This window comes from Manis javanica, chromosome 10, assembly GCF_040802235.1.
Source record: "Manis javanica isolate MJ-LG chromosome 10, MJ_LKY, whole genome shotgun sequence".
NCBI classification, from domain to species: Eukaryota; Metazoa; Chordata; class Mammalia; order Pholidota; family Manidae; genus Manis; species Manis javanica.
In genome coordinates, this window is record NC_133165.1 from 103,575,624 (window position 1) to 103,603,003 (window position 27,380).

At 34.6% G+C, this 27,380-nt stretch overlaps 2 protein-coding genes across 8 annotated transcripts in view; one reads left to right on the top strand and one right to left on the bottom strand.

Moving 5' to 3' along the window:
* WASHC4 (WASH complex subunit 4) overlaps positions 1-23,811 on the top strand; it is a 58,115-nt gene extending 34,304 nt beyond the window's left edge. Inside the window, exons 23-34 of one of the 6 annotated variants that reach the window (XM_073213772.1) lie at positions 1,457-1,531; positions 1,808-1,912; positions 3,894-4,028; positions 6,070-6,178; positions 10,214-10,280; positions 11,473-11,559; positions 14,310-14,457; positions 16,956-17,052; positions 17,666-17,862; positions 18,165-18,264; positions 20,131-20,206; positions 23,793-23,811. In XM_073213772.1, the coding sequence (XP_073069873.1) occupies positions 1,457-1,531; positions 1,808-1,912; positions 3,894-4,028; positions 6,070-6,178; positions 10,214-10,280; positions 11,473-11,559; positions 14,310-14,457; positions 16,956-17,052; positions 17,666-17,862; positions 18,165-18,264; positions 20,131-20,198 (1,188 nt within the window). In that variant the 3' untranslated portion in view covers positions 20,199-20,206; positions 23,793-23,811. Of the gene's footprint in view, positions 1-1,456; positions 1,532-1,807; positions 1,913-3,893; positions 4,029-6,069; positions 6,179-10,213; positions 10,281-11,472; positions 11,560-14,309; positions 14,458-16,955; positions 17,053-17,665; positions 17,863-18,164; positions 18,265-20,130; positions 22,368-23,792 lie in introns of those variants that run through there. The other 5 variants (XM_073213771.1, XM_073213770.1, XM_073213773.1 and 2 more) reach the window with 5 other exon arrangements.
* A 1,029-nt stretch (positions 23,812-24,840) lies between these two features.
* Positions 24,841-27,380, bottom strand: part of APPL2 (adaptor protein, phosphotyrosine interacting with PH domain and leucine zipper 2) — a 50,858-nt gene continuing 48,318 nt past the window's right edge. For both annotated transcript variants that reach the window (XM_073213777.1, XM_073213776.1), the window contains 2 exons: positions 27,276-27,323; positions 24,841-25,983 (listed from right to left, as the gene is read on the bottom strand). In XM_073213777.1, coding sequence (XP_073069878.1) covers positions 25,849-25,983; positions 27,276-27,323 — 183 coding nt within the window. In that variant the 3' untranslated portion in view covers positions 24,841-25,848. The remainder of the gene's footprint in view (positions 25,984-27,275; positions 27,324-27,380) is intronic.

Consider the following 27,380-nt stretch of genomic DNA (forward strand, 5'->3'; position numbering starts at 1 on the left):
GAAACAAAATAAAAAATTATCACGGGGTACTACATCAAACTAAAAAGGACAGCAAAGGACACCATCAGCAGAACAAAAAGGAATCCTATAGTATGGGAGAATATATTGGTAAATGATTTATCTGCTAAGGGGTTAACATCCGAAATATATAAAGAACTCACATGTCTCAACACCCCCCAAAAAAAATAACCCAATTAGAAAATAGGTGGAGGATCTGTAGATTTCTCCAAAGAAGAAATAGGGTGTCCAACAGGCATATGAAAAGATGCTCCAGATCACTAATCATCAGGGAAATGCAAATTAAAACCACAATGAGATTGTACCTCACACCAATTAGGATGGCCACTATCCAAAAGACAAGAAACAACAAAGCTTGTGAGGATGCGGAGAAAGGGGAACCATCCTACATTCCCATTGGTGGGAATGTAAATTAGTTCAACCATTGTGGAAAGCAATATGGAGGTTCCTCAAAAAACTAAAAATAGAAACACCATTTGACCCAGGAATTCCACTTCTAGGAATTTACCCAAAGAAAACAAGATCCCTGATGCAAAAAGACATATGCACCCCTTGTTTATTGCTGCACTATTCACAATAGCCAAGATATGGAAGCACCCTGTGTCCATCAGTAGATGAATGGATAAAGATGATGTGGTACACATATACAATGGAATATTATTCAGCCATAAAAAGAAAAGAAATCCATTTGCAACAACATGGATGGATCTAGAGGGTACTATGCTTAGTGAAATAAGCCAGGTGGAGAAAGACAAGCACAAAATGATTTCACTCATTTGTGGAGTATAAAAACAAAGCAAAACAGAGGAACAAAATAGCAATAGACTCAGAGACATGAGAAGGGACTAGTGATCACCAAAGGGGAGGGGTTGGGGATGGTGGGGAGGGAGGGAAAAGGGAATTAAGGGGCACTATAATTCACAGTCACAGTAAAGGTAGGTCATGGGGGAGGCAGTACAGCACCGAGAAGACAATTAATGACTCTGTAATATCTTACTATGTTGATAGACTGACCACGGTGGAGGGGGTGAGGACTTGATAATATGGGTGAATGTTGAAACCACTGTGTTGTTTATGTGAAACCATCATAAGATTGTATATCAATGATATTTTAATAAAAATAATAATAATTAAGGAGCTGAGGAATGAAATTAAAAAAAAATGGTGGGGAAATGGTTGTGAGTCATGGGTCTTTGAAATTTTAAGCTTAAATATTTCTATCTTCTCAAGAGGGATAACAAACAGCTAGCTTTCCCCAGTGAAATAGTCCTCATTGTACATGTCAGAAGGGTCTTTTAACTTTTGGTCATACCTTTTGCATGTTGTTCTTTAAAAATACTGGGATACTTAATATAAACAGTAAGTCACTATATTGATATAAGTTTAACTGTCTTATTAAACTAATGTTTAATAGAACTTTTGTGTGGATTGTTTTTAGGGCCTGGATGTTTTGGAAATTATGAGAAACATTCATATATTTGTGTCTCGATACCTCTATAATCTTAATAATCAGGTGAGTGGGTTTTAGAAATTTTTAAAAAATGTGGGTGGATATATAATAGGGAGGCTGTGAGAGGGAATGAAGTGATTCTCAAAAGTGAGAATTAGTAAAATAAAGCAAAAATAATTGTTTAGAGATCATCTTGTCTGTATTCCTTTGTTTTATCTTCTTGAATGACTTCCCAAATTAAATTATCTTTACTGAAATATTATGAAATTTTCTTTGGATAACTGACCAGTGTTTGCTATGGATTGTGTTGTTACTTAGCAGAAATTTGTTTCATTGCAGATTTTTATTGAACGAACAAGCAATAACAAACATTTGAACACTATTAATATTCGCCATATTGCTAATTCAATTCGAACACATGGCACAGGAATCATGAATACAACAGTAAGAACCTTTTTTGGGAGTTTGGGTGGGTAAAAGATTCCTGTTTAACTTGGTGGTTTGGAAAATCGTATTCTCATAGAATATTCTGCTAAATACACACTACTACTTATTTATATTACACCTGAATTTCCATTTTTCTGGTTGATTTAATTAAAATGTCTCACACAAAATTGTGTTGGATGTGATGGAAACTGATGCAAAAGGCACTTCATAATATCTTACAGTGTCAGTCATATATAGCGTTGGAGGTTTGAGAACATCAGCATAAATACATGAATCTGTGTGGACTGTCTGGTATTTTCTGGAAGTAGCTTTTGAAGGCAAATCATTGATAAATTTATTTAACATAAGCCATGTTCTTTTTTCAGGGAGGCTTACCGATGATTTGATAATCCATAAAAATAATTTACTAAAAATATTTTGAGTCTTAAAAATGGACATTCAGTCACCGGGGAGAATCACTTGAACTTGTATGCCGTTTTCCTTTTGTGGCAAAAGAGAAGTGTTTGAATTTACCTGGTTTTCAGGGCACACTGAATTTCTCCTTGCAGAAAGAACAATGTGAACGCTTAAATAGTAAAAATAGAACTAAGCATATTGGGAAGTGAGGAAGCAGGGAGAAGTTATGACTGGGAAGTTACATAGGAACCAGTTTAGTGTTGGGGGGAGCATTGAAGTATTTGAGCTGTTAAGTAATGTGATTGGAGCTCTGCTTTAGTGGTTATCAAAATAGAAATGGGACATAGAGTTTCAAATTTAAAATAAGGAGTTATCCATGTAGAGATCATTTCTGAATCTTCTGGGATAAAAACTCTTCTTTGACCTCATCTGTCAAACACTCATTCACATAACAGATATAATTATGCACATGCATTATATGTCTTAGGTGCTGTGGTGGGCAGTAGGATAAGGAAAACAGGTATTTCCTGGCTCTCATAGTGATTACACTCTAGCCAGGAATATAGTAATCACACAAATGAATGTAAATTCCTGATGTCTGATGGTGATAAAGTGAGCACAGAAATAAGATCAAGGCTGGCTGTTATCCATTGATAAGAGTGGGAAGGATAAAGAAGAGACTACACTTCAAGTAAGACTACTACTACTAAGGAGATGGAGAAAAAGCCGTTTTAAGCCACAAGAAATGTTCTGAGAAAGCACACACCCATTTCTGTAATTGGGTAATACATTTGCCAAAACAACAACATTTGAGGGTAGTGGGGATAAAAATTAATATAGGGTTTCCATCAATGGGTTAGAATTAATCTTAACATTATTTTGTCTACTTGGCTCAAATCCTACTTTTTCAGGGTTTTATGAGTTTAGGTCAGCACCCATATATCTCATTTTAGAAAGTATTGCAGCTGAGATTTAAGAACTTATTTAACATATACTTGTTTAAAATGTCTGTCACACCTGCTAGAATATAAATTTCATGATGACAAGGACTATGTCTAGCATGAGAGAGCAGGCACGTTGCCGTGCACACTTAGGAAGTGCTCAGTATATGGGTAAGCAATTGAGTGTTTACTGTCTTGCTTCAGGAAAGTTCAAAGAGCACCATGTTCCTTACTGTAGTATCATTCTGGACATGTAAGTTGGTAATAAGTAATCTTATAGATGAAGGAACATAGAACCTGACTGTGGTTTACGACTTAAAAACTAGAGTTTTGAATCTGGTTTTGTGATTCTCAGTATAGCTCTTACTATGAGAGTATTTTCCATTTTTTTCTTTTTTTCCTTTAGTGTAATAAAAGTATTTAAGTGGAGCTAAAATTTCTGTAAGCTTGGGTAATGAAGTTCATTTACTTAACTGTTTTAGGTCCAGTGTAAATTAAACTTTATAAATATAAGATACTTAATAAATAAATAGATATTACACATTCTAAGTAAACAAAATAGATAATTGTTATTCAGTAACATGATTTGAAATCAATTTTTGTATTAACTTTTTCCACTTACTTAAATTTTAATTTTATAGGTTAATATCACCTACCAGTTTTTGAAAAAGAAGTTCTACATATTTAGCCAATTTATGTATGATGAACATATCAAATCCAGATTGATTAAAGATATTCGGTTTTTCAGAGAAATCAAGGACCAAAATGATCATAAGGTATTTTTACATACTCTTTTTAAAATAGTTTGATTCAGCTGTTGAGTCTTATAGCAAATGTTTATGCTAAAATTCATGAGGATCTCTGGTGGTGTAGTTTTCTTTATTATTTTTCACATAATGTCTCCTAGGTGTGGCTTCCAAGTTTTTTGTATTTTTCCCTACAGTTTCTCACTCTTTGCATTCTCTGTAGGCTAAAGTGTAAGGAAAAGTTAAATAAACAATGTAGCCAGTTGTTACTTTTTAAAAGTCATTTAAAAAAAATACATACTCATTTTGAAATATTTAAATAATATAGAGTGCATAAACCAAATGTCCTCCCAGTTCCATTTTCTGGAGGCAGTTGCTGTTAACAGCAATTAATGTGATACCTTTCAGTTGTCTGTCTGAAACACATACATACTTATATGTGCATATATTGCTTTTTTCCCTAACAAAAATGGAGCAATACTATACATACTGTTTTGCATTGTACTTATCACACGTTAGTACATGTGGATCCACCTCATTAATTTTAAGAGTTAATAGTTAAGATGTATATACCGTAGCTTATTTAACCTTCTGCTGATGACAGTTTCAGCATTAACGAATACAGGTAACATCCTTACACATTCCTCTCTGTTTATTTAGAGACTATTTCTGAAAGACAGATTCTTGAAGAGACATTCATAGGGCAAAGAATATGAGTATTTAAAATTCTGATACATGTTACCAAACATTCTAAAAATGCATCACCAGTTGACATTCCCATCTATAATTTATAAGAACATTATTTTCCTTTCATCTTCTAGGCTGAGTTTTCCCACAGTGAAGAGAAGAATTGTTAACTGGTAACAGAGCACAGAGGCATGTAGCCATGTGAATAGAGAACCAACAGGCTTAGATGGGTCTTATATTTGATTTGCCACATCCAGAACTACTTTAATTCCCTTCATAAGCATCACCTAGTTCCAACCCTCCTTTAAACTAGTCAGTTTTCTTCAATGTCAGAGCAGCCAAATACTACTTTTCTTAGTAAAACGATAAGATTAAAAATTCATTATCAATAGAGTTGTATTGACTGTGTCATTTTTATTGGAGCAGAGATTACCTGTATTCAGAGAAATAATCATACAATTTGAAATAATTGTTATTTGTTATTAATAAAAATGAGTAACTTCCTAAGTCTTTATCCAGCTAACACTTAAAAATTCACTTTTCACTGGTGATGGTAACTAGAAATTTTAACTAGTGTGTACTATTTGGGAAGGAATTTGTTTATATAAGTCCCTAATACCTATTCAGTTCACAGAAACTTGTCACAAATCTCTAACCAAATGTTTCTAGGAGGAATTGGTTTCTTCTATCTATCTATAGAGTAGTTGAGTGTGATAGCATTAACAATTACTTCCCATAAGAAATTTAATTTATATTGACCTAAACATTGGTAGATTTTGTGTTAAAAATTTTTTTCACTATACTTGCGTGTTTTTTTTTTTTGTTTTTTTTTTTTTTCCCACGCAAGAGATTTTATTCTCTGAAGGAGAGAGTGGCTGCCCCAGAGGGAGCGGGTAGGGGGAGAGAGAGAGAGAGAGAGAGAGCAGCAGAGAGAGCAGCGGGACAGAGAGAACAGAGAGCAGACAGCAGAGAGAGAGAGGGAGAGAGAGCAGGGTGACAGAGACAGAGACAAAGAGAGAGACAGAGAAGGACAGAGAGACAGACAGAGAAGGGGGGGCACAGAGAGAGCAGCGGGATAGAGAGAGCAGAGAACAGAGAGAGAGAGGGAGAGAGAGCAGGGAGAGCAGGGGGACAGAGACAGAGACAAAGAGGGAGACAGAGAGAGACAAAGAGAGAGAGGGCTGCAGAGAGAGAGAGACAGAGAGAGGGTAGCAAGACAGACAGACAGAGAGACAGAGACAAAGAGCTATACTTGCGTGTTTTTTTAAGCACAGTGGAAATATAAAATTGGAAAGGAAAGTGGTGTTAGCATGGTTGATTTGATAGGCATTTTATGGTTTAAGGGTGTTCATTAACAAAGATAGTCTTTAAATTATCTCTCCAGTATCCTTTTGAAAGAGCAGAAAAGTTCAATCGAGGCATCAGAAAACTTGGAATAACCCCAGAGGGACAAAGCTACCTTGATCAGTTCAGGCAACTCATCAGCCAAATTGGTAAGTTATTTTAAAAGTCTTGGGAAATAAAGTAGAGATCGCAAGAATTTATCTTACTAATTAAGTAGCTCATATGAAGAAATAACTTGTGAGTACCTGAGTTCATTTTCTTTTCAAGTATGATTAAACTGTTGGTGCAGAAATAATTTGATAGATGATCAACTAACATAAATTAAAACCTCTTCAATTAAATTAAAAATATATTTAATAACTCATCTGAAAGTCCATATTCATGATAAACAGTCAATTGGTAACTATGTATTGGATACCTGCTCTGTTCAAGGCACTGTTTTGGGCTTTTAAATGATGCTTCCTTAAGTTACAGCCTAAATGCAAAGGTATAAAATACTTATGTGAAAAATTAATAATATAAGTTAATAAATTTATTGAAAGGTGAAATATTGAGTGTTTTAATTTTTCTGTGCTACATTGTTTCATCTTTATATATAATTTCTTGAGTTGTCTCTTTGTCTTATAACTTGTAGAACTTGTCTTCTGAAATATGTCACATTATATTTAAAAGAAAGGACAGCATAAAAAAATAATCATAGATTAACAAAATTTTATATTTGAGCTTTTCACATACATTACCTCTACTAATGTCCTCAAAATGACCTTGTGAGATAGATATGTAATGATTTTTTTAAAGATAAAAAATGTAGAATCAGAAATGAATGCAGTTGGCCCATGAACAACACAGTTTTGAACTGTGTGGGCCCACATACGTGGATTTTTTTCAGTAGATAAATATTGGAAATTATTTTGGGGATTTGAGACAATTTGAAAAAAAATTTTCCTTTCTCTAGCTTTATTGTAAGAATACAGTATATAATACATAAAACATACAAAATATGTGTTAACTGACTGTTTATGTTATTGGTAAGGCTTCTAGTTCAATAGCAGGCTAGTGGTTAAGTTTTGGGGGGGTCAAAAGTTACATGAAGATTCAAGTTCTCAGAGGGTCAGTACCCCTACTCCTGTACTCCTGTTGTGTGAGGGTCAGCTATAAGTGGTGTTGCTGGGGCTTAGACCAGGTTTTTGACTTTCAGTCCAAAGGTGTTTTACATTCTTCACAGTTGTAGACACCAAACAGTTAGTAAATTCTTATTGACTATAATTTGTTAAAATTATAAGCCTCCTGAGATTCATTCATTTATCAAACATTTATTAAGAATATATTACACCAAATATTCTTCTAGATGCTGAGGGTACAAATAGCCCTTGTTCACAAGGGGCTTTAAATTTACTACTGGGAAAGATATCATAAGCATTTAGTTCTAGAATAAAGTCACTGAACACTAGCTTAAGTTTTATAAATTAATTTGCATATTAGACATTTCTATTATGTATTAGTACATGAACTTAGAGAATTTTACCTTTGTAGATTTTTAAACAATTTAGTTATGAGGCATTGTCAGATTGTTATTCTTTTCTTCGTAGAGACATTTGATGACATTTTAGATTGCAAGATTCTGAAGCAATCATTCTTAATCCTTTTTGAGAATCTGGTGAAAACTCTGGGTTGGTTCCCCAGAACAATGCCCATATGCACATGCACATATTACTTTGCACATAATATACCAGAGTTCAGGGGCTTAGAGTCCATGCGCCTCAGATTAAGAGCTGCTTTTCTAGAGCAGTGTTGCTTAAAACTTGTTTTATTCACATGCCAATATCAGAGGTTTTTTGCCATGTGAATACTACCTGTACTATTACTTATTTCATGTTTTTATATTTTTTAAAGTATAGTTTTGTCCTATGAAATAATCATTAAGTCATCAACTTAGTACTAGTCATTTTCCCCTAATATATATCAAAATACACAATTACATCCAATACACAAAAAATAAACTGTCACCTCAGATGCCACCAGGATGTATCCCACAATTGGTGAATGATATCCTTTTCACTTTGTTCCAGCATTTTATTACTCTCTTCTTAAAAAATGTAAATTCTTTATCTCTTATTATAAAACATTATAATACGCTTTTGAGTCTGTTAAGTATCTTGAGAAAGGAGTAAGGAATCTCAGAGCTGGGAGCAAAATGAGAAATCCTTTTGCCTAATAAGCTGCCTGCTGAAATAATAACAACCAAAACACTGACATTTATTGAACATTTACTATTGCCAGGGCTGTCCTGAGTGCTTTATATGCTCTACTAACTCATAAAACTCACAAGGCTATGAAACATTTCCATTCATTCATTCCACAGATATTTGTAGAGGACATCAAGGTGCTGGTGATATATGTGACAATGAACAAAGTCTCTGCCCTTTTAGAGCTTAACAAAAAATGAAGAGACTGCAATAAAAAGTTTATAAGTTGACCTAGGTCTTATAGCTAAAAAGTGGCAGAGTCCAGATTTGAACTGAAATAGTCTGGCTTCAGATATCTGCTCTTAACTGCCATTCTGTACTTGCTTCTCACTGGCACATTTTTGATAAGCCAGATACTGGTCTGACAATTTGGAGGAAAACAATGAAACTAGATACTTGAGTTTCCCATGATGCTTAGTAAGGAAACATTTTAACATGATCTCTTTTATTGGGATAGGCCTTAAAATAGATTCAGTGATACCGGCTTTGAGGGTTGTTAAAAACATTAGATGGTAATGCATAAAGCATAAAACATACATTACTGTGATGATGTGAAATATTAACTGCTTCTTATCTCCTTGTCTGTTCTTCCTCCCAAGTAATACAATTTAGTTGAGCAATATATATTGAATTCCTACTATATGCCAGGACATGTTGGCTCTAGGGATGGAGCAGTGAAGAAAACAAAAGCTGTATCACAGGTCTTGCTTTTGTGTTGGGGGAGACAAAAAGATACAGAATAATTCATTGATAGGTACTGGGTATGTAGATGCAATGGGGCTTGGCAGTGTTATACAGTGATGGGCAGGAAAGCCTATAAGGAGTTGACATTGAGCAGGAACCTAAATAATGAGGTAATAAGCCATGTGAATATCCAGGGAAAGAGTATACCAGGCAGAGGTGATGATAAGTGCAAAAGCCCCGAGTTGTCTTAGCATTTTGGGGAAATAGGGGCTGGAATGGAGTTAGTACAGACCTGAGTGGTAAGGCATGATAACACAACAGCAGCAAGGGGCAAGATCATCTGAAGCTGTGTTGACCATAAAAAGAATTTGGATTTCATTCTGAGATGGAAAGCCATTGAAGAGTTTTCAGAAAAGGAATGATATGCTCCTACCTAGTTTTAAAAGCACTGCCACCTGCTATGTAGATGAAAGATTGGGAGTAGGATGCTCAAAGTGGCAGCTGGGAAGTCAGGCTGTTGCATATTGCAGTGGTCTGGGCAAGAGGTACAGATGGTTTGGAATAGGGTGGTAACTGAGAAGGTGGTGAAGAGTAGTTGGATTCTGGCTGGAAGAGCCAGCATAATTTGCCCATTGATTAGATAAAAGTGAAAGAAAGGACTCAGGGATGACTTCAGGGCATTTGGCCCAAGCAACTGGGAGGATAGAATTGTCAGTTTCTGAGATGGGAAATATAATTGGGGGTGAAGACCTTGGGTTTAACTTGAACATAGTAAATTAAAGTTTTTTCTTAGACATGTTGTAGGTATAGGCATAGGATAAAAAAGCCTAGAGTAGGCCAGACTGGAGATACAAGTTTGTAAGGTAGCAAATAAAAATTTCTTGATAACAATTCCAGCTTTGTGTGTGTGTGTGTGTGTGTGTGTGTGTGTGTGTGTGTGTGTATGTTTGAGACAAAGGGTGAAGAAGTTATTGATATGGTAATTTAAAAATATAGTACGCATTTAATGAATTTAGCTTATTGAATATGAGTTACATTTAAAAAATATTTAATATAGATATATATACATATGTACATTTATATTTTGAGTGCACAAATATGTAAGTTTTTATGGAGCAATAACTGAAGTAAAATACAGAATGTTTTGATGCCCAGGAGTGGAGAACTTATAATTCACTTGGTATATAACAGTATTCCTGATTATTAGAGTTCTGAGTTATTTGTGTAAATATCTTTTTTTGTGTGGTTTTTTAGGTAATGCTATGGGTTATGTACGAATGGTAAGATCTGGTGGCCTTCATTGTAGCAGCAATGCCATTAGGTATGGATGCAAACATCATTTTTGCCTTGTTTATGGCACTAAAAATTTTTGTTACTTAAATCTATCTTTGTCAGTAATATAGAGGTTTCTTTTCTTGTTGATACATTTTGAGATAAAATGTGGAAGAAAACTCAATTCTACTTAAAATTTTCTCAAATTTTTAGACTATTGCATACCTCTTTTAGGTGAAATATAGGTGATATACAATATTATATGGTTTTAAATGTACAACACAGGGATTTGACAATTATATACATTACTTAAATGCTCACCATGGTAAGTGTAGTAACTCTCAACATACAAGAAATTACAGTATTATTGACTATATTCCCTATGCTGTACTTCTACCCCTGTGACTGATTTATTTTATAATTGGAAGTTTGTACTTCTTTATCCTCTTCACCTATTTAGCCCATCCCCGAAACCTTCTTCTCTGACAGGGCAAACAGTCCATTCTCTGTGTTTATGAGTTCATGTCTGTTTTGCTTGTTAATTTGTTTTGTTTTTTAGCTTCCACATCTAAGTGCAATGTGGTATTTGTCATTCTCCATCTGAGTCATTTCACTTAGCACAATACCCTCTAAGTCCAATCCATGTTGTTGCAAATGGCAAGATTTTATTATTTTTTGTGGCTGATTAATATTCCATTGTGTATACGTACCACATCTTTAACCATTCATTTATCAGTGGATGCTTAGGTTGCTTCCATATCTTGGCTATTATAAATAATGCTGCAGTAAGCATAGGAGTGCCTGTATTTTTTCGACTTAGTGATTTTTGTCTTCTTTGGGTAAATTCTCACAAGTGGAATTACTGGGTCATAGGGTATTTCTATTTTTAGTGTTTTGAAAGAGCTCCATATTGCTTTCCATAATAGCTGCACCAGTTACATTCCCATTAACAGTAAAACTACACTAGGCCTTTGAAAATATTTCTCTTAAAAATATAATTTGACAGTACAGTTGGTGAATGGTTCTCAAGATTACATAATTATAAGGCTTAATATTTGATTATATCTAAAATTCAATTTTGGAACTCAAGTGGTGATATTAATATATAATATACCTAGAATGCAAAGTTCTTTCGAAATATATAGTTGGAAAACTTAAGAGTCATATAAGTACCATGTTCATATTTGTATCAATTGCACATATTTAACTTGCCTTACTAAATTTTTTCCCAAATTCTTTAGATTTGTGCCTGATCTTGAAGATATTGTAAATTTTGAAGAACTAGTAAAAGAAGAGGGTCTTGCAGAAGAAACATTAAAAGCAGCGAGGTAATCTAATTTTAGAATAACCTGAATTTGGAGATTTAAAAAGTATATGCTTATAAAAAAACGCTAAAGAGAAGACTACAGGGTATTATATGAATCTGTATGTCAGTGTTTTTATTATACAAGCTATGGTGTCAGTTTATAAAATACTTTTTAAAAAACTACAGTATTCTTCATAAAAAAAAACCTACAGTATTCTGACATCTTTCCAACTTTACTGCAAAAGGATCTTTTAGAACATGCAAATATATTAGCCACTAGTCACATGTGGCTATTGAGGACCTGAAATGTGACTAGTTCAAATTGAAATGTGCTAATGCATAAAGTACATAACTAATTTTGAGGATTTAGCATAAAAATAGCAAAATAGCTCATTACCTGTCTGTTTTTTAAGTTTTATTTGCCAGCGCTGTTCTAGAATACCAGTCCTTCATTTTGTGAAATCCAGAGCAGCAATCCTAGCATACGTATCTGTTGAGCACTTGAAATAAGGCAAATGGGATAGAGGAACTGAATTTAAAATTTATTTCATGTAAATTTAAATAGCTTATGCCTATCTTATGGGACAGTGCAGACTTACAGACTTGAGTAAGTAGTGATTTTGGAACATAATTTAAAACTTGAGAGGCATGAAAAATTGTTAAATTTTTTAGAAAACTAAGTTTTAATAGTAACTATAAGCTGATTGACTCAGTCATGAAGGGGCATCTCTGGGCAAAGTGGAGGCAATTTGAATATTAAAAAAATAATGGTAGAAATTGAAGACACTGAATAAAAAAAGAAACCATAAGTCATAATGATAATAAAGGTTGGAAGAACAGAGGTAAAGTTCCTTTTTACAGAAGAATGCCAGCTAATAATATAGGAGGGATGAGGAAATTTAAGGGAAAAAAAAATCACTATTTTGCAGCTACTACTGTAATACTAGAAATCAGATAAAGATCATCAGTGGATTCTTAAACATTTTATGAGAACCAACTATATATTCACTATCAAAAATCTATAAATTGCATATTAATCACCAAGGGGAAGCTATCTTTACAATGGAGAGATTGATGTATTCTTCCTTAACGAAGTGATTAGACCAGTAACAGAACACACTGACGTTATGTGGCCTCCTGATGCAATGTAATGGCAAGTGCCTATGTTGTATTCTTGCCAGAAATATTTTCTCTGAATTTATTTTTACGAGACCATCTGAGAATGTGGGGCATCCCATGAAACACCTGGCCTAGACTGTTAAAAAATGTCAACTGTCACAGAAAGACAAAAAAGGCAAGGAGACTTAGATTAAGGAGACTAAGGAGACCTGAAAGCCAAATGCAATGGGTGATCCTTAGTCATATTCTAGATAAGGAAAAACATAGCTGTAAAGGACATTTAGGGGATAAGTGTAGAAATTTGAACATATATTTTATATTAGATAATACTATTTTATTTTTGGATATAAAGTTTTGTGGTTTTATAGGAGAATGTCCTGGTTCTTAACAGATTCATACTAAAGTATATGTGGGCTAATTGACATGAAGTCTGCAACATGTGGGCTCTTTTAAGGAAAAAAAACAAAAAGGTGAATCTAGTTGAAGGGTATATAGGTGTTCATTATGCTATATTTTAATTTTCTGATAGGCTTGAAATTTTTTTAATGGAAAGAGAAAATACACTGGACAGTGTGTGTGTATTTTTATGAGAATAAGGCCCCAACACAGATTTGCTCTGAAATATCCTGTTAGTTTGGTTCTTTGCCAAGTTAAAGAAGCCATAAAATAAGAAGGCAGTTAATAAGCTGTTTGAAGTTATGTGCCCTTAAATGATTAAAGTAGTTCATGGCCTTTATATCAAAGAAGAAAACCAGATTTTTACCTGTTAAAGCATATCATTCATTTGAAAATTAATGACCTTTAAAAAACATTTTGAAGCAGTTCAAGGTCAGAGAGTAGAATGTCGTCTTTTAAGATCTCTAGGGTAAAGCTGTCTCTGCTAATTGCAAGGTCCAGATTTGTGCAAGAGAATGGAAGACTGACATCACATCAAGTGAGGGAAAGTTCATGGCAGGGGAAGTCAAGGAGTTGTAGGATTATGACAATGAATTGATTATCTAAATGGACAGTGAAATCTTCCAGAATAATGGAGGAGAACTGGAGCAGGTATCATAGTCTGAGATAGAAAAATGTAGGGCAGTGGTTTAAAAGGTCAGTGGATACCTGCATTCAGGGGTGAGTAATTGGGTAGTTGGATATAGCTGGGTCATGTGAATCTCAAAGAGATTTCTACCATCTAGCGGTAGGGGAGTAATAATTTGAAAGTTGCAGTAGCTATACATGAGGGAAGCAGGAGAAAAAACAACTGTTTCTGAAGGTTGAATGAGAAGCCAAGTTCTTGAAAAAGACCAGTTTTCAGTTGAGGTAATGTATACATTGTTATAGTAGTGTTAGGGAAGAAGTTCAGATGGAGGAATTTAGTTACAATGAAATGGTTTCTTCAGGGTGCATTGTGGGAAGAAGAAATAACAAAACTATTCTTTTAGTTCCAGGATGCTCGGTATACTCCTTTAGGGATTAAGTTAATTGAGCACTATGGATCAGTTTCTGTAGATAAGAAAATGAGCTCATTCTGAACTCCAGATCTTACTTAGAGATGTCTTACAGTGTTTTGAACTTTTGAATGCTCTCATCTAAACTGATGAGAGATGATTTAAAAAGCCACTCCACCTTTTGAGAAAGGAACCAAGTAAATAATTTTTTGCTTTTTAGGCATTTGGATTCAGTCCTCAGTGATCACACACGAAATTCTGCTGAAGGCACAGAGTATTTCAAAATGCTTGTAGATGTTTTTGCTCCAGAATTTCGAAGGCCAAAGAATATACATCTCCGAAATTTCTATATCATCGTTCCCCCTCTGGTGAGTGAGTATTTAGTACTCAAAATGAAGTTTTAAAAGTATCAAATCCAGTTTCTTTGCAGCTGAAAATGTACACAGGCTATATTACTGACTTTCTGGTTATACATAAAGCTAAATGTGATCTCAGTGAATGTGGCCTAGAATTTTTGCTTATTAGCTATGCAGAATGGAACTTACAGTTACGATAAATTCTTATTTGTTAATAACTGCCAGAGAAATCCTAGTGTGATTTAAATTGAGTGTATACCATTACAAATATACCATATAATCTTTGGGTTGAATTATACCATATAATCTTTTTAAGTGATTAATGTAGACTAACTTTAATTGTTAACAGTATGAAGTTATTTCTAAAACATCTCTTAAAAGCATACTGTTTGAGAACAACTTTCTCTATTCAGTAGTAAATACTAATATCTAGAGTAAATTTTTAGTGCTTCCTCATTATAGTATATAGTATGTTCTGCTCTAATTCTATAGTTGCCATCTAAACACAGCTCAAGGTACCCAAAATCACATTATAAAAACAACTATAGCTGGGAAAATGGAGTAAAGAGATTAGAGGTATATACTAGCAACGAGTTATTTTTCCTAAAGGTTCTTTTAAAAATTTGTAAATGGATGGTTCTAAGTATCACTGAGCAGATGTTGCTTTTGATTACATCTAATTCATATTGCTGCCTGAATTGTTAACACTTAGCTTTTTACACATTAAAATCATTATTGTCCATTGAAAGTAGCTGATGATTTGTGGACTTTTTTCTCCGTAAATTTTCTTTACTGTTATTTTATCCATTTATTGTTAATGCTGTGTCACTATTATGTCTTAAGTAGGATGTGGCAAAAATGTCTATATTCATCTGGTAAGCATTATTTTCATCTTAAGATTCTGTCAAATGGGAGGTGAGTCTTAGTCATACATGGGTGACAGTATAGTTAACTTAGTGTGAATTCTCAACCATATTTCTTTAGTTTGAAGGGTGCAGTGCACTCAAGCCTAGTACATAGCATTGGGGAATCATTTATGAGTTGGAGGAAGAGTGGAATTTTGCTGGGTAGCTGTAAGTCTGGGAAGAGGAAATTCCGAGGCAAAATACCTCTAAAAACCGAAATCAGTTAAAGGGAGAAATCAAGTTTGAAACCAGTTTATTGTTTACAAACTGCAGTTCAGTGCAGTCTCTCTCCCCTGCTCTGGAAGAAGCAAGCAAGCAGGCCCCTCCCCTTAACCTCTTAGGTTCAGACAGGCCCTTGGTTGCCCAGGTAATTACCCACTGACATGGAGAGGAACTTCTCTCCACCCCTAGGGATATTCAAATGCACCAAAGCCAGGCGAGATATTCTGAAAATACTACAATTTTACCCACAGCAGCTATTGGAATTCAGTTAGTAATGGAGAAAAAGATGGATTAAGAGCACTGTTAAGAAGTATAGGACACTGTTCTTGTGCCTACATTTACTCTAATTTCTGGAAAAAAGACAAACATAAGTAAGATATCTAAAAAAGATTTAAATAACAATTGATAAAGATTTCACAAGTATGTGATTAATTGCCAATTAGTTTTACAGGCAAAAAAGGTGACACTTGATACTTTGTTTCCAATGTAGGCTGTTACTGTACTTATTACAGGAATTTTTTTTTAAACATCTCTCTTTACTCCTCCAGATCTGTGCTGTCCATATGTAGCCACAAGTGCTACTTAAGTTTAATTAAAGTTTTATTTAAAAAACCCAGTTCTTCAGTTTTACTAATCACATTTCAAGTGCTCAGTGGCCACATGTGGCTAGTGGCTTCCTGTGCTAGAGTCGCATGTATCTCCACCATCTGTCATTACCAAGAGAGCTGCTCTACGGTGTGAGCTCTTTGATGCTGTTCATTTTTGTATTGTAATTACTTAATAATGCCTGGTATGTAGTAAGCTCCAGTAACTCTTTGTTGAGAAATGATGTGATTAGGTAAGGTATTCTGGAGGAGCTGAAGTTTTAGGGAAGTGCTTTTTTGGGGAATTCATTTATCCAAATGACTATGAATCCTTTTTAACCAAGAACATAAAAAATGGTGTTTTAAAATAGTTGGGTGGGCAGAAGGAAGGACTGCCAGTGTTTAAGCTTTGAGGAAAAGCAGGTTTACTTTTCGGACTCCCAACTTTCACTTATCTCAATTTGGACAAGTTACTAAACCACTCTAGCTTCAGCATGCTCATCATAAAATTAAAATTTTGTAATGTTTTATAATGAACTGTATACAAGGCACTGTGCTTGGGTGGAATAGTGATAGAGGGAGTGCTTGTATTTAAAGGACGTGGTAAGAAGATCCACTAAGAGATACTTCTGCAGATTGCGACTCACCAAGAGGCTTATTGATATGAGTCAAATGTTTCAAAATAAAAGGACAGGAACCTAGAAGAAATTCTATTTATAATTTTTGAAATGCTTAAAAACTAAATTCTGAAGATTTTTTATTCCAGTGGTTTTCCTAATATGTTGTTACATCTTTTTAGACCCTCAATTTTGTAGAGCATTCCATTAGTTGCAAGGAGAAATTGAATAAAAAAAATAAAATTGGAGCTGCCTTTACTGATGATGGCTTTGCCATGGGTAAGATTAATGGAATTATTTTCCCATTATTTTATGTTTACCTTATGGATTTTCAGAAACATTTCCTTGAGGATAGGTCCATGTGCTCTTTGTAGATTTGTTTTTCACAAGCAGTGTTACTATTTATTTTTTAGCTGGTTATCTGATTGACAATACCTATTTTCCATCATGAGAATGATCATTTATGCCCCCTTGGTTTTGCTAATCCCTTAGTCTCATTGGGCCTAATATTTAGGCTTTGTGTTGTAGTTTTAGTTTTAGCATTTTGAATTTAGTTCCCCTGTAGCTTCCTCAGTTGCTGTCTATTTAGCAGTGAAGTTTTTCCTACTCTCACAGCCATATGTTATTTCCATGTGATTTTTCATAGAAATTCCATAGAATTTTTCATGTTATTCTCTTTTCTTCTCTACTGGCTTGACTTTAGGTCTTTATATATATATATATATTTTTTAAGGAGTAATTAAGCCTTTTGCTAAACTTACTTAGGCTGTAAAATGTAGTTTGAAAGAGGATTCATTCAAAATGGTTAGTTTAATCATAGAAGTTACTCGTGGATTGGAATAGAACTTCTGTACTCACTGTAATGTGGCTTTGGTTTTGCTAATGACTGCAGGTGTGGCTTACATTCTAAAGCTTTTGGACCAATACCAGGAATTTGACTCACTTCATTGGTTCCAGTCTGTTAGAGAGAAATACCTGAAAGAGATGAGAGCAGTTGCTAGGCAACAGAATGTGCAATCAACTAGTCAAGATGAAAAACTACTACAAACCATGAATCTCACTCAGAAGCGACTGGATGTCTATCTACAGGTAGAGGGCAGTAATAGTCAAATCTGCTTTGACACTTTGATATCCATTACTTCTTGGTGTCTGAAAAAACTAGTCATATGGAAACCCTCATTTTATGAGTTGAATAGTGGTAATAAGAATGTATTTTTAGATGAATGATATTTGTGAGTCATTTAACTTAGATCTAAAAGATGGGTAGATGACTAAATTCAGTTTATGTATTTATGATTTCTGGTAGATATTTTTAGAAATAATGAGACATTAAATGTGATAATTTTGATATTTTGCTGTAACAAGTATTTTATTTCAAACATTTTTATTAGGAATTTGAATTGCTCTACTTCTCACTGAGCAGTGCAAGAATTTTCTTCAGAGCTGACAAGACTGCAGCTGAAGAAAACCAAGAAAAGAAAGAGAAAGAAGGTCAGTGAGTGGCTTAAATTTGAAAGACCAACATATCTTTCTTTAATAGTGACACTAATGCCCCATTTTATCTAGTCAGAATGCCACCTTCCTTTTCCTTTTGAAAAATTATACAGACCTAGAAATGACTTTTTAGTAAAGCCTATTTGGATCATTTGTGAAATTGAAAGTTTACATAGTTTATGCATTTCATTCTAGGGTAACTATTCAGTTTAAACTTCTCTTAATTTAAAATTTAACAACTTTATTTTTTCTTTTACCATTCAACTTATTATGAGTAGGAAGGAACAGGTTACAGGAGGAGCACTGAGTGTTGCTAAAGGCACAGGTGCTGGTTGAGATGGGACAGGTGGTGCAGGAGGGGTAAGACAGGAGGGGCTCTTTGGTGACACAGTGCCCAGCCCCCTGCTCTGCTCCATACCCAGGCCATGGAGAATCAGTGTACTGGAGCCTTGGTAACTAAGTCACGTCAGTGAACTTGAGTCATTAAGGAAAAGATTCTGTCCATTGTCTTCTATTTAGGATGGTCAGTGTTTCATACATAAAGGCCTCCATGATACATTTCTCTCAGATTTGAAATTTAGGAACAGTGTTCTTTTCCTGAGGAATGGATGGCTCCTTTTTCCTATTATGGAAAATATGTAACAGGTTTTCTTTGTTTGGAAGTTCAAAACTAGGTACTGCAATTGAGTTGACAGTTTTCATGTTTGCTTTTTCCTTTTCTCTTATTTGTATTTCGCAAATTAAGACATAAAGTTCATATTTCATAAAAGCAGATGTTTGTATTAATTTTACCTTTTTGTCAATTAAATTTTAAAATACATGTTTTTTTAATCCTGAATAGAGTTGATATTTGGGTAGATCACTTATATCAGCTACCTTATTCTCTGATAATGTTGCATAAATTGAATAATGCTTATTAGTTAGGACCATATGCAGGCATTTTTGGAATCTAGATGGATAATTGTGTGCTTGAAATGATTTCAGTTTGTTACCTATATGATACTATTTATTAGTGAAAATATGTACTTATCAGGTAGTGTTCATTTTCAAGGCTAAGATAATACTTATTAGCAAAGCCATTTGTAAGAGTTTAAGTCAGTATAATCTAACTTGTGAAGAAAATCAATTATTGCTTAGGTTCTGCTCAGACATTTCATGCCAGAGCCTTGTTTTCAGCTCTGGTGACTGGGAATACTGTGCTTATGGACTGGGTCTAAAACATTAAGATAAAACAAACCTTTAAGTCTCAGTGGAACTGGTTGATTTGTTACCCACATGCCTGGGTGGTGGTTGTTTTAGGACCCTGTTTTAGTTAACTGTTGCTCAGAGATGTATTCAGAATTGGTGGATACATTAGTCAGATGGTTTTTCTCTGTTCATGAAATATGTGCATTTGAGTTTGCACAGAAAGCCGGGAGTTTGTTTTATCACAGTCATAATAAAAAGTTGCTTTTAAAACTTAGTAATCAGTACAAATGGAAAGTTATTCATTATGGTCAATTTTATATGTGAATTAGTAGCTGTGTTTCTGTTGGTAGCAGCAGTGTAATTTTTCTTGGCCCGACTTGGGGAACTGGCCTAGGGAGAGCATGCCTTCAGACATGTGGTGTGAAACCCCAGGCCAACTGTGCTTCCGACACAATTCTACATTCCCATTAAGAACTAATCAAACATTACTTTTGCAATGTTTAGCTTAGGTTTCTAAAAAATTAAGGTAAATAAACTAGATATAATTTGTGGTATTAGAGAAATATTTGGTAGATGCTTCATTTTCTTAAAATTTGAAATTTAACAGTACAGCTCTTCTCATTTTTTTAAATGAACATAAATTATGTCCATTGTTATTTTTACTCATGTTTCCAGAAGAAACTAAAGCAAGCATTGGAGACCTGTCCGACAGCACTGTGTCTGCAGATCCCGTTGTCAAATGATACTGATGGTATGCATGCCCCTAAAGTCTTCAGCACTGAGTTGGTACTGTTGCCAGTGAAATGGATGTTACACACTAATGATGAAATGTTTCCTGGCCTACATCTCTGGGAGATGTTTAGATGTTGCAACTCTAAGGCAGTGCTCTGAAGAACATTCTTCTACTTTTCAAAGGTTGAGAATGAGACTTTAAAATTAGAGTTCTGCCTGGACTTGTAGGTTAGAAGATGTGCCTAGGAACAGTTATGAGAAGTGAGGTTGTAGAAGGGCCGTCCAAATTTCTAACTTGCCATCTCGTATCTCTTATAATTGACACGAATGTTTAGAATTTGTATATGCTTAGGTCTTTGACCCTTATTTGTCTCAGTAATTAGAAATGAAATGCATATACTGTGTACAGCCAGTAAATATGTTTAAATGAAAGAATTGAGCCGGAAATTCATGAAGTGTTATGTATCAATATTCTTATAAAAGGAACTATGAAGGTGGTTTTGATACTAGAGGGGAGGCACAAGTGTTATGAGCCCTTTATGTATCAACCGACTCATTGTTAATTTCACATGACTCAAGATCTACTGTTGTCTTTGGAAATACTTTATAACTAGTTTACATTGCTTTGAGAACGTTTAACCTCCAACAACTGCTTGAAGTGTAAGATTTACTTAACACTCAAGATGAAAGAAAATTCAGATAAAGCCATAGAGTACTGCTGAAGCTTCACTTTTGGTTGCAGGCACTGTGTATATCAGAGAAAATTAAATGAATTCTTATTTCTACATCCAAACTCAGGTTTCTTTTACATTAGGTTGAATTGAAATCTTGATGATAATTTGGGCAGACTTTTTCTTTAAACCAGGTGTAATCTAAGATGTTCAATTAAGCACTGTGCAGGCTTTTAAAAAATTAGCACTGTGAGAATAAAATTCTAATAAATCATTTACTGATTTAAAAGTACAGAAAGCTGAGTACATTTAGTTCAGGAAGCTACTACCTTTATTTTTGTAGTAAAGATCATGTCAGTTAATAGGGAAATGGTTAATCATAGCCTATAATCTTTTAATGTCCCTTAATATCCCAGTGCTCCCTTTACAATGACAAGAAAGTTCAGAGCTTTACATGGGATACCAACATCATTTTGGGAAATCCTTTGTCCATTGCACTTACCCATTAAGAATTTCTTTGGGTAAACTCTGCAAGTAACTATCTGTGTTTGATTTCCAGCGTTTGGAATGGGTGTACAGTGAATGCCTTGTCTGTATTCGGTGGTTACGGTCAGGGTGACTTTCCCAGCCCAAGACACATACACTGTTCACTGTTAAGTCAGGAGAAACAGAATAGGTAGGAAATATTTTTTGTTTATTCTGTAAACATGACTTACATAATTATGTACAATGGATGGATTAAAAGCATTTAATATTTGTAATTCATACTAACTGTAGAAATGGCCCTAAAGCATGCTGCATAATTAGTAATTTATATTTTCATTATTGTAAATGTTTATATTAATGACCTGGGATTTAATAGTATCAAATTTGTCACTGTTTTATAGCAACAGTATTGTTTTTCCTGTTTTTGTTCTCTTTCCTAAAATTATCTCCTTTAATAGGGATAGAAACTGTAATTAGAAGAGAATCAGATGTCTCTGTTCATTATCCCCACATATGTCAATTATCTTACTAATATTAAAGGTCACATGCTGACTACACAAATATCAATAGTTGAGAAGAAAGCGAAAGATTATTATTTTGCCTTTAATTCAAAGTAATAAATGTCAGTGCAGCCTGGATAAGGTATATATATTTGAAATAATCTCTGAAAGGATTAAACATAGTTAAATACTGTTAAAGTACAGAGCAACAGAGCTTAAGTGTTTATACACCTACGTTAATATACACATTTGGATGATGGTTTTCCTTGCTAACATTGCAATGTTAATATTTTCATTTTTCAGACATACTGTAATTTTAAATTAGTGTGAACATTTGTATTCACAGACAACTTAATGTTCAGATTCTCAGGAATTAAAGAGTAAGCATAAGATTGTCAATTCTAATTAAATTTTGTAAAGGATGGCAAGTTCATTACCTCACTTGAGTGGGGCTTCTCCCTCCAATTCTAAGAGAATACAACATATATAATAAAACATTAATAAATAAAATTTCAAAACTTTACTTCCCCTGGATGTTTATGTTCAAAACCAAATGTCTTAAACCAGTTATTCTTAACATTACACTTTTGGAGTCTTCTTTAACCTAATATATGGAATCTGTCTTTAAAAAAATGCTTGCATGCACATAGGCAAAAAATTTCAAGTATAAAATTGGTATTGTCTCTTCTTGTATCCCAGGTGACGTTTTCTTTCCTTTGTACATTACTGATCTTTCTGTTCTTGCTATTTCCTAATAAAAAGACCCCACATGAATGTTTAATTTTACCTAGTATTGGGAAGGAATATTAATTTTCAGTGTTTAATGTTAGAAATAACTGGGGTGCCTTTTGCAAATGTGAGTTGAACTGAGACAATAACAAATGAGAGTCTTTTAAATACCACACTGGAGACGAGAAACCCGAGTCCTTTATATACTGGAGAAAGTGTTCTTGGTCAAGTCAGATTGCTTCTTTTGAGGTGGTAAATTTGTAGGATTGTGGGAAAGATGAGAAAGTACCATCATACATGTCATCATGGTACTCTCTTACGCTGAGCTGGTTAAATGTAAAAGGGAGATTTTAACCAATTTTAGTAATTTTAGTTTTTTTCCAGCTAAAGCTTAGAAGTTTCTAATTGATCGTGTCCTTTTCTTAAGGAGGTTTTAATGCTACAGTTTTTTTTAAACAAAGTTTTTTAGATGTTAAGAAAAATTTTAACAGGTTATCAAAGATTTCATTTTAAAAAACAAAAGGAATTAGAGATCTATAGAGATTAAATGAAATCAGGGGACTATACAGATGAACTCAGATGGTAAAATTAGAGTGTAGTTTATGTAAAAACTTCTTATATATGGAGTATAAAAAGCAGACTGGGACAAGTATACTACTACTGTGTTAGTCTGACTGTTCTTTATCACCTAGTTTACATGGTAGCTCCAGTTGTTCCCACTCAGGAAAGTAGATGAAATTTATCTTCTGATCAGTGTAGCTCTGATGTCATAATTCTGGGATCATCTTTGAGGACTATACATTCTATCAATGTATATAGTAAGGTCTGTGTGTGGTATATAGTGATGCAGTTAGTAATGTCTTCATTATCACAAGTTAATGCTTTTATACCCATGAGGATCTTATCACATTAATACTTATTTCAGAATCTTAAGTAACAAGGCATTAAAGATGCACTTTGATGTAATTACTGAGTTTCAGAATAATCTTCAAAGGGTAATATGTTAGGAGCACCATTTGGAGATTGCTTTCTGTCTGGTTTTCTCCCAAGTGTTAGTGGTTTTCACTTTCTAAATTTAAAAATTATTTAAAATATGACACATGCAAAAGTCTATATAATATATATGTATTATTTAGAGATTAAAAATGGAATACTTGGGTAGATACCACATAGGTTAAGATCCCCTTGTTCTCTGGTTTTTTAACCTACCGGTCAGAAGCAGACTCTGGAGCTGTGACTTGAATCCTGATTTGCTGCTTACCTGCAGGGTCACTGAACTCTGTGCTTCATTGCCTCAGGCATAAAGTGACATACTAGTAGATGCCTAATGAGAGTCCCCATTCTCATCCCTACCAACAGCTGAAGTCTGCAGTCTGGTAAATATATAATATTGCAGTGACGCTTTGATTTGCATTTCCTTGACTGTTACGTGAGATTGAACATATTTCTGTTTAAGAGCTCTTTTTTTAATTCTATGAAATTATTCATGACGTTTTTTTCCAATTTATCTTACTTATTGTAGGAATATTTTATATATCCAGGATACTGATTTTTTGTTGGTCATGTATACTTGCTAATATGCTCAGTTAATTTTGTATTTTCATTCTTTATTTGATGTGTTTTAGATGAGGTTAGTGTTAATGTATTGGACTTGAGTCTTGTTTTTCTTATAATTAGCATGCTTTGTGGCTTAGTTAAGCCATATTCTTAATAAAACTTTTTTTTAATTTAAAAAACTTTTTAGTTTCTAGCAATATTGTTTGTGATTTGAGATTGTACCCCTCCTATCATCTTGAACAATTCTAAGCAAGAAAAAGAAATTCAGGGACTGTGACTCTTAAAGCCTGTCAGATAACTTACTTATCTGATTTGGCTATGCTATACAAATTTGCCCAAGGCATTAGTTAACAATGAACTAATTTGTGGTATATAATCTCATACTAGCTTAGACCAGCTCACTGTGTCCCTGGTGGTACACACATTATAGAACTGGATTCCTCAGCTGGACCCTGTAACATTAAACTAATTGTGGGCTGCAAAAGTTGTTTTATTAATCCACCATTTAAAAAGTAACACCTTTTAAAAACTTGGCATTGAGACTACATTATTGCACTCAATAGTGGTTTTTTGATAGTATATTCCCTTCAGCTATGATTGCATTATGCCCTGGTTTTTTGGAAATTACCATTAAAGCTACAGAATTGACTTTAGTTTTCTTGCAGGATGTTCTAGAAAATAACCACAAAAAAGCAAAAGAAACAGAATGATAGTTTTTATATGCTAGCATTTATTGCTAGGTTAATTTATTACAAAGACAGTGATATTCCATTGAACTTGGTTATAATTAAATACACTATACCAGTTCAAGGTGATTATACTTATTTCATGATGGTATGGCAGAGTGGGCTGGGATGCCAGGAACCAGATGTGTCAGGGTGGAATTTGGAAGTTTATACCAAGTCCCATGACCAGCTGTGCTTCAAGTGAGTTTTAAAATGAACTGATCCCTTCTTTGAGGAGGGTCTGGCTCAGAAGAAACAGGAACTGGTAGAACTGCACCCTGTCCGTAGTGATCCACTCCTAAGAACACTAGTGTCTAAAGGACCATCCACCTCTGAATGCTGGCTCACTAAGGTGCCAGTGTAAAATCAAACACCCTTTGTGGTGCTCATCTACTAGTCTTTACTGCATGATGTCTCGGACAGTTACCAAAACTAGACCTGCATTTCTGCTAGTGCTTGGGCCTCAAAGCAGGGCTCATCACCTGAATGCACAAACTAATGCTTATTAGGTCCAATTAGGAGGCAAGCTTGATTATAAATACACAATTTTCAGAATGACAGGCACTTAAAGCTTATTAAGTAAAATACAAAAATAGATTATATTAATAGGAAATACTTCGTGTTTATCAAGTTAAATCTAGGCTTGTTTGCCATTTTTAGAAAAGTATACCGGAAACTGAAAAGAGATGACACTGAAATAAAGTGAACAATGCATTTTTTCATTTACTTTCATCCCGAGCACTGAACATTGCAATCTAAAAAAAAGGACTTATCACAAAGCACCTAAAATAACATTTGTAGATGGATAGGAATGTTGTCAACCATTTCTTACTGTTTCCCTCCCAAGTCTCAGTATCAAGGAATCAAGAGTACATTTCACAAGCGATTGTCAGCATTCTGAACTCAGGCTGTGTGTCTGTACATCAGAGAAGTTGAAAACCCTTAAGAAGATAGCTCTCCTTCCTGGGTGCTCTTCCCCCAAAGGCCCAACAGTTATGCTTCAGATTCTGCGCTTCTGTTTTCACTTGGACTTCCATCACTGTCATCTGGTTGATCGTTTAGTAGTATATATTTTCCATCATTGGTTAGTGGTATTGACTGCATTAATTGAGCCAGTGCTTCTGGATCCTGAAGTTATGGGAGTTTAAGAAGGAGAAAAGAGCATACTTAAAATGTACTTAAAACCCCTTTGGCTTGGCTTTCAGTATGTTCTGTAATCTAGTCTCATTCCTTCTGAGTCCTGTCTGTGTGTGCCTTCAGGTGGGTCTCTCCTTGCTTCTCTGAAAAAACTCAACTGCGCTACTTCTAGAATCTAGGCCAAGGTCTTCCTCTTAGCTAACATACTGTTTTGTATTAGCCAAATCATAATCATCTTCCCAAAAAGAGTCCAGAGGAACTTCCTTCACAATACCTTTGTCTTCTGTCTTTAAGCTCCCTCCTTTTCTCTTTTAATCTACCAAAAGTTGGCAAGCTATAGCCATTTGGCTCACCATTTGTTTCTGTCAGTAAGTTTCACTGGAACACAGCCATGTCCATTCATTTACATAGTACCTATAGCTGCTCGTGTGTTTCAACAGCAGAGTTGTGTAGCTCCAACAGACATGGTACGCCTAAATAACAGGTTTACTGTGTGGCTCTTTACATGATTTAGGCCATAAAATACTAACTTCCAGTGCTCACTATTTCTCATACTTGGTCTCAGTCCTTGGTCCTCCTGCCCTCCCTGACCAGAACTACACTAATATGGTACCCACCAGCTACATGTTACTATCTAAATTTAAATTTAAATGAGATTTTAAAAGCCACTTAGTCACACTGGCCACATTTGATCTGCATCTTAAACAGTGCAGATACAGGTAATTTCCACTGCAGGCAGTCCTACTGGACAGTGCTAAACTAGAAGCCCCCTGGGTTTGTATCTAAACCAAGTCTATTTCACTCACTGCTGTAATTCAGAGTTTTTTTATACAAACTTGGCTCTCAAAAATTTGTCAGGTGAATGAAACATTGTAAACTGCTGCAAGGGAGGTCTGAGAATCTTCATTCCAGTAAGTTTCCAAGTGATCTTTGTAACTGCTGCTGGGCCTGTGACCACTCTAAGGAGTGGAGTAAGGGCTTAGAGCACATGGTGGATACTTAAGTCTGTACCATATTAGTGTGAAAGAAAGGAGATCTAGCCACAATAGAAGCAAGCAAAAAATTCATAAAGCTTGAGGTGAAGTGCTATTAAGAAGTCCACCTGTAGTAACAGTGATAATGGAACTTGCTAATCAAAAAAAAGGCTGGTGGTTAAACTGCTTATTAAAAGGAAATCCCAAACCTGGCCACCTGCAAAGTGAGCATCTCTCTTTTTGAGAAATCTTAGTATGTATATAGATACCTTTGAATAGTTTTTAAACCAGCACTAAAATGTACCTTACCTTCTGAACCTCAATGATTTCTTTTCCCAAATTAATAGCATAACATATCTGCAAAAGATGAGAAAAATAGTGTTTGGCAAAGGTGGAAAAGGATAAAGAATTGTA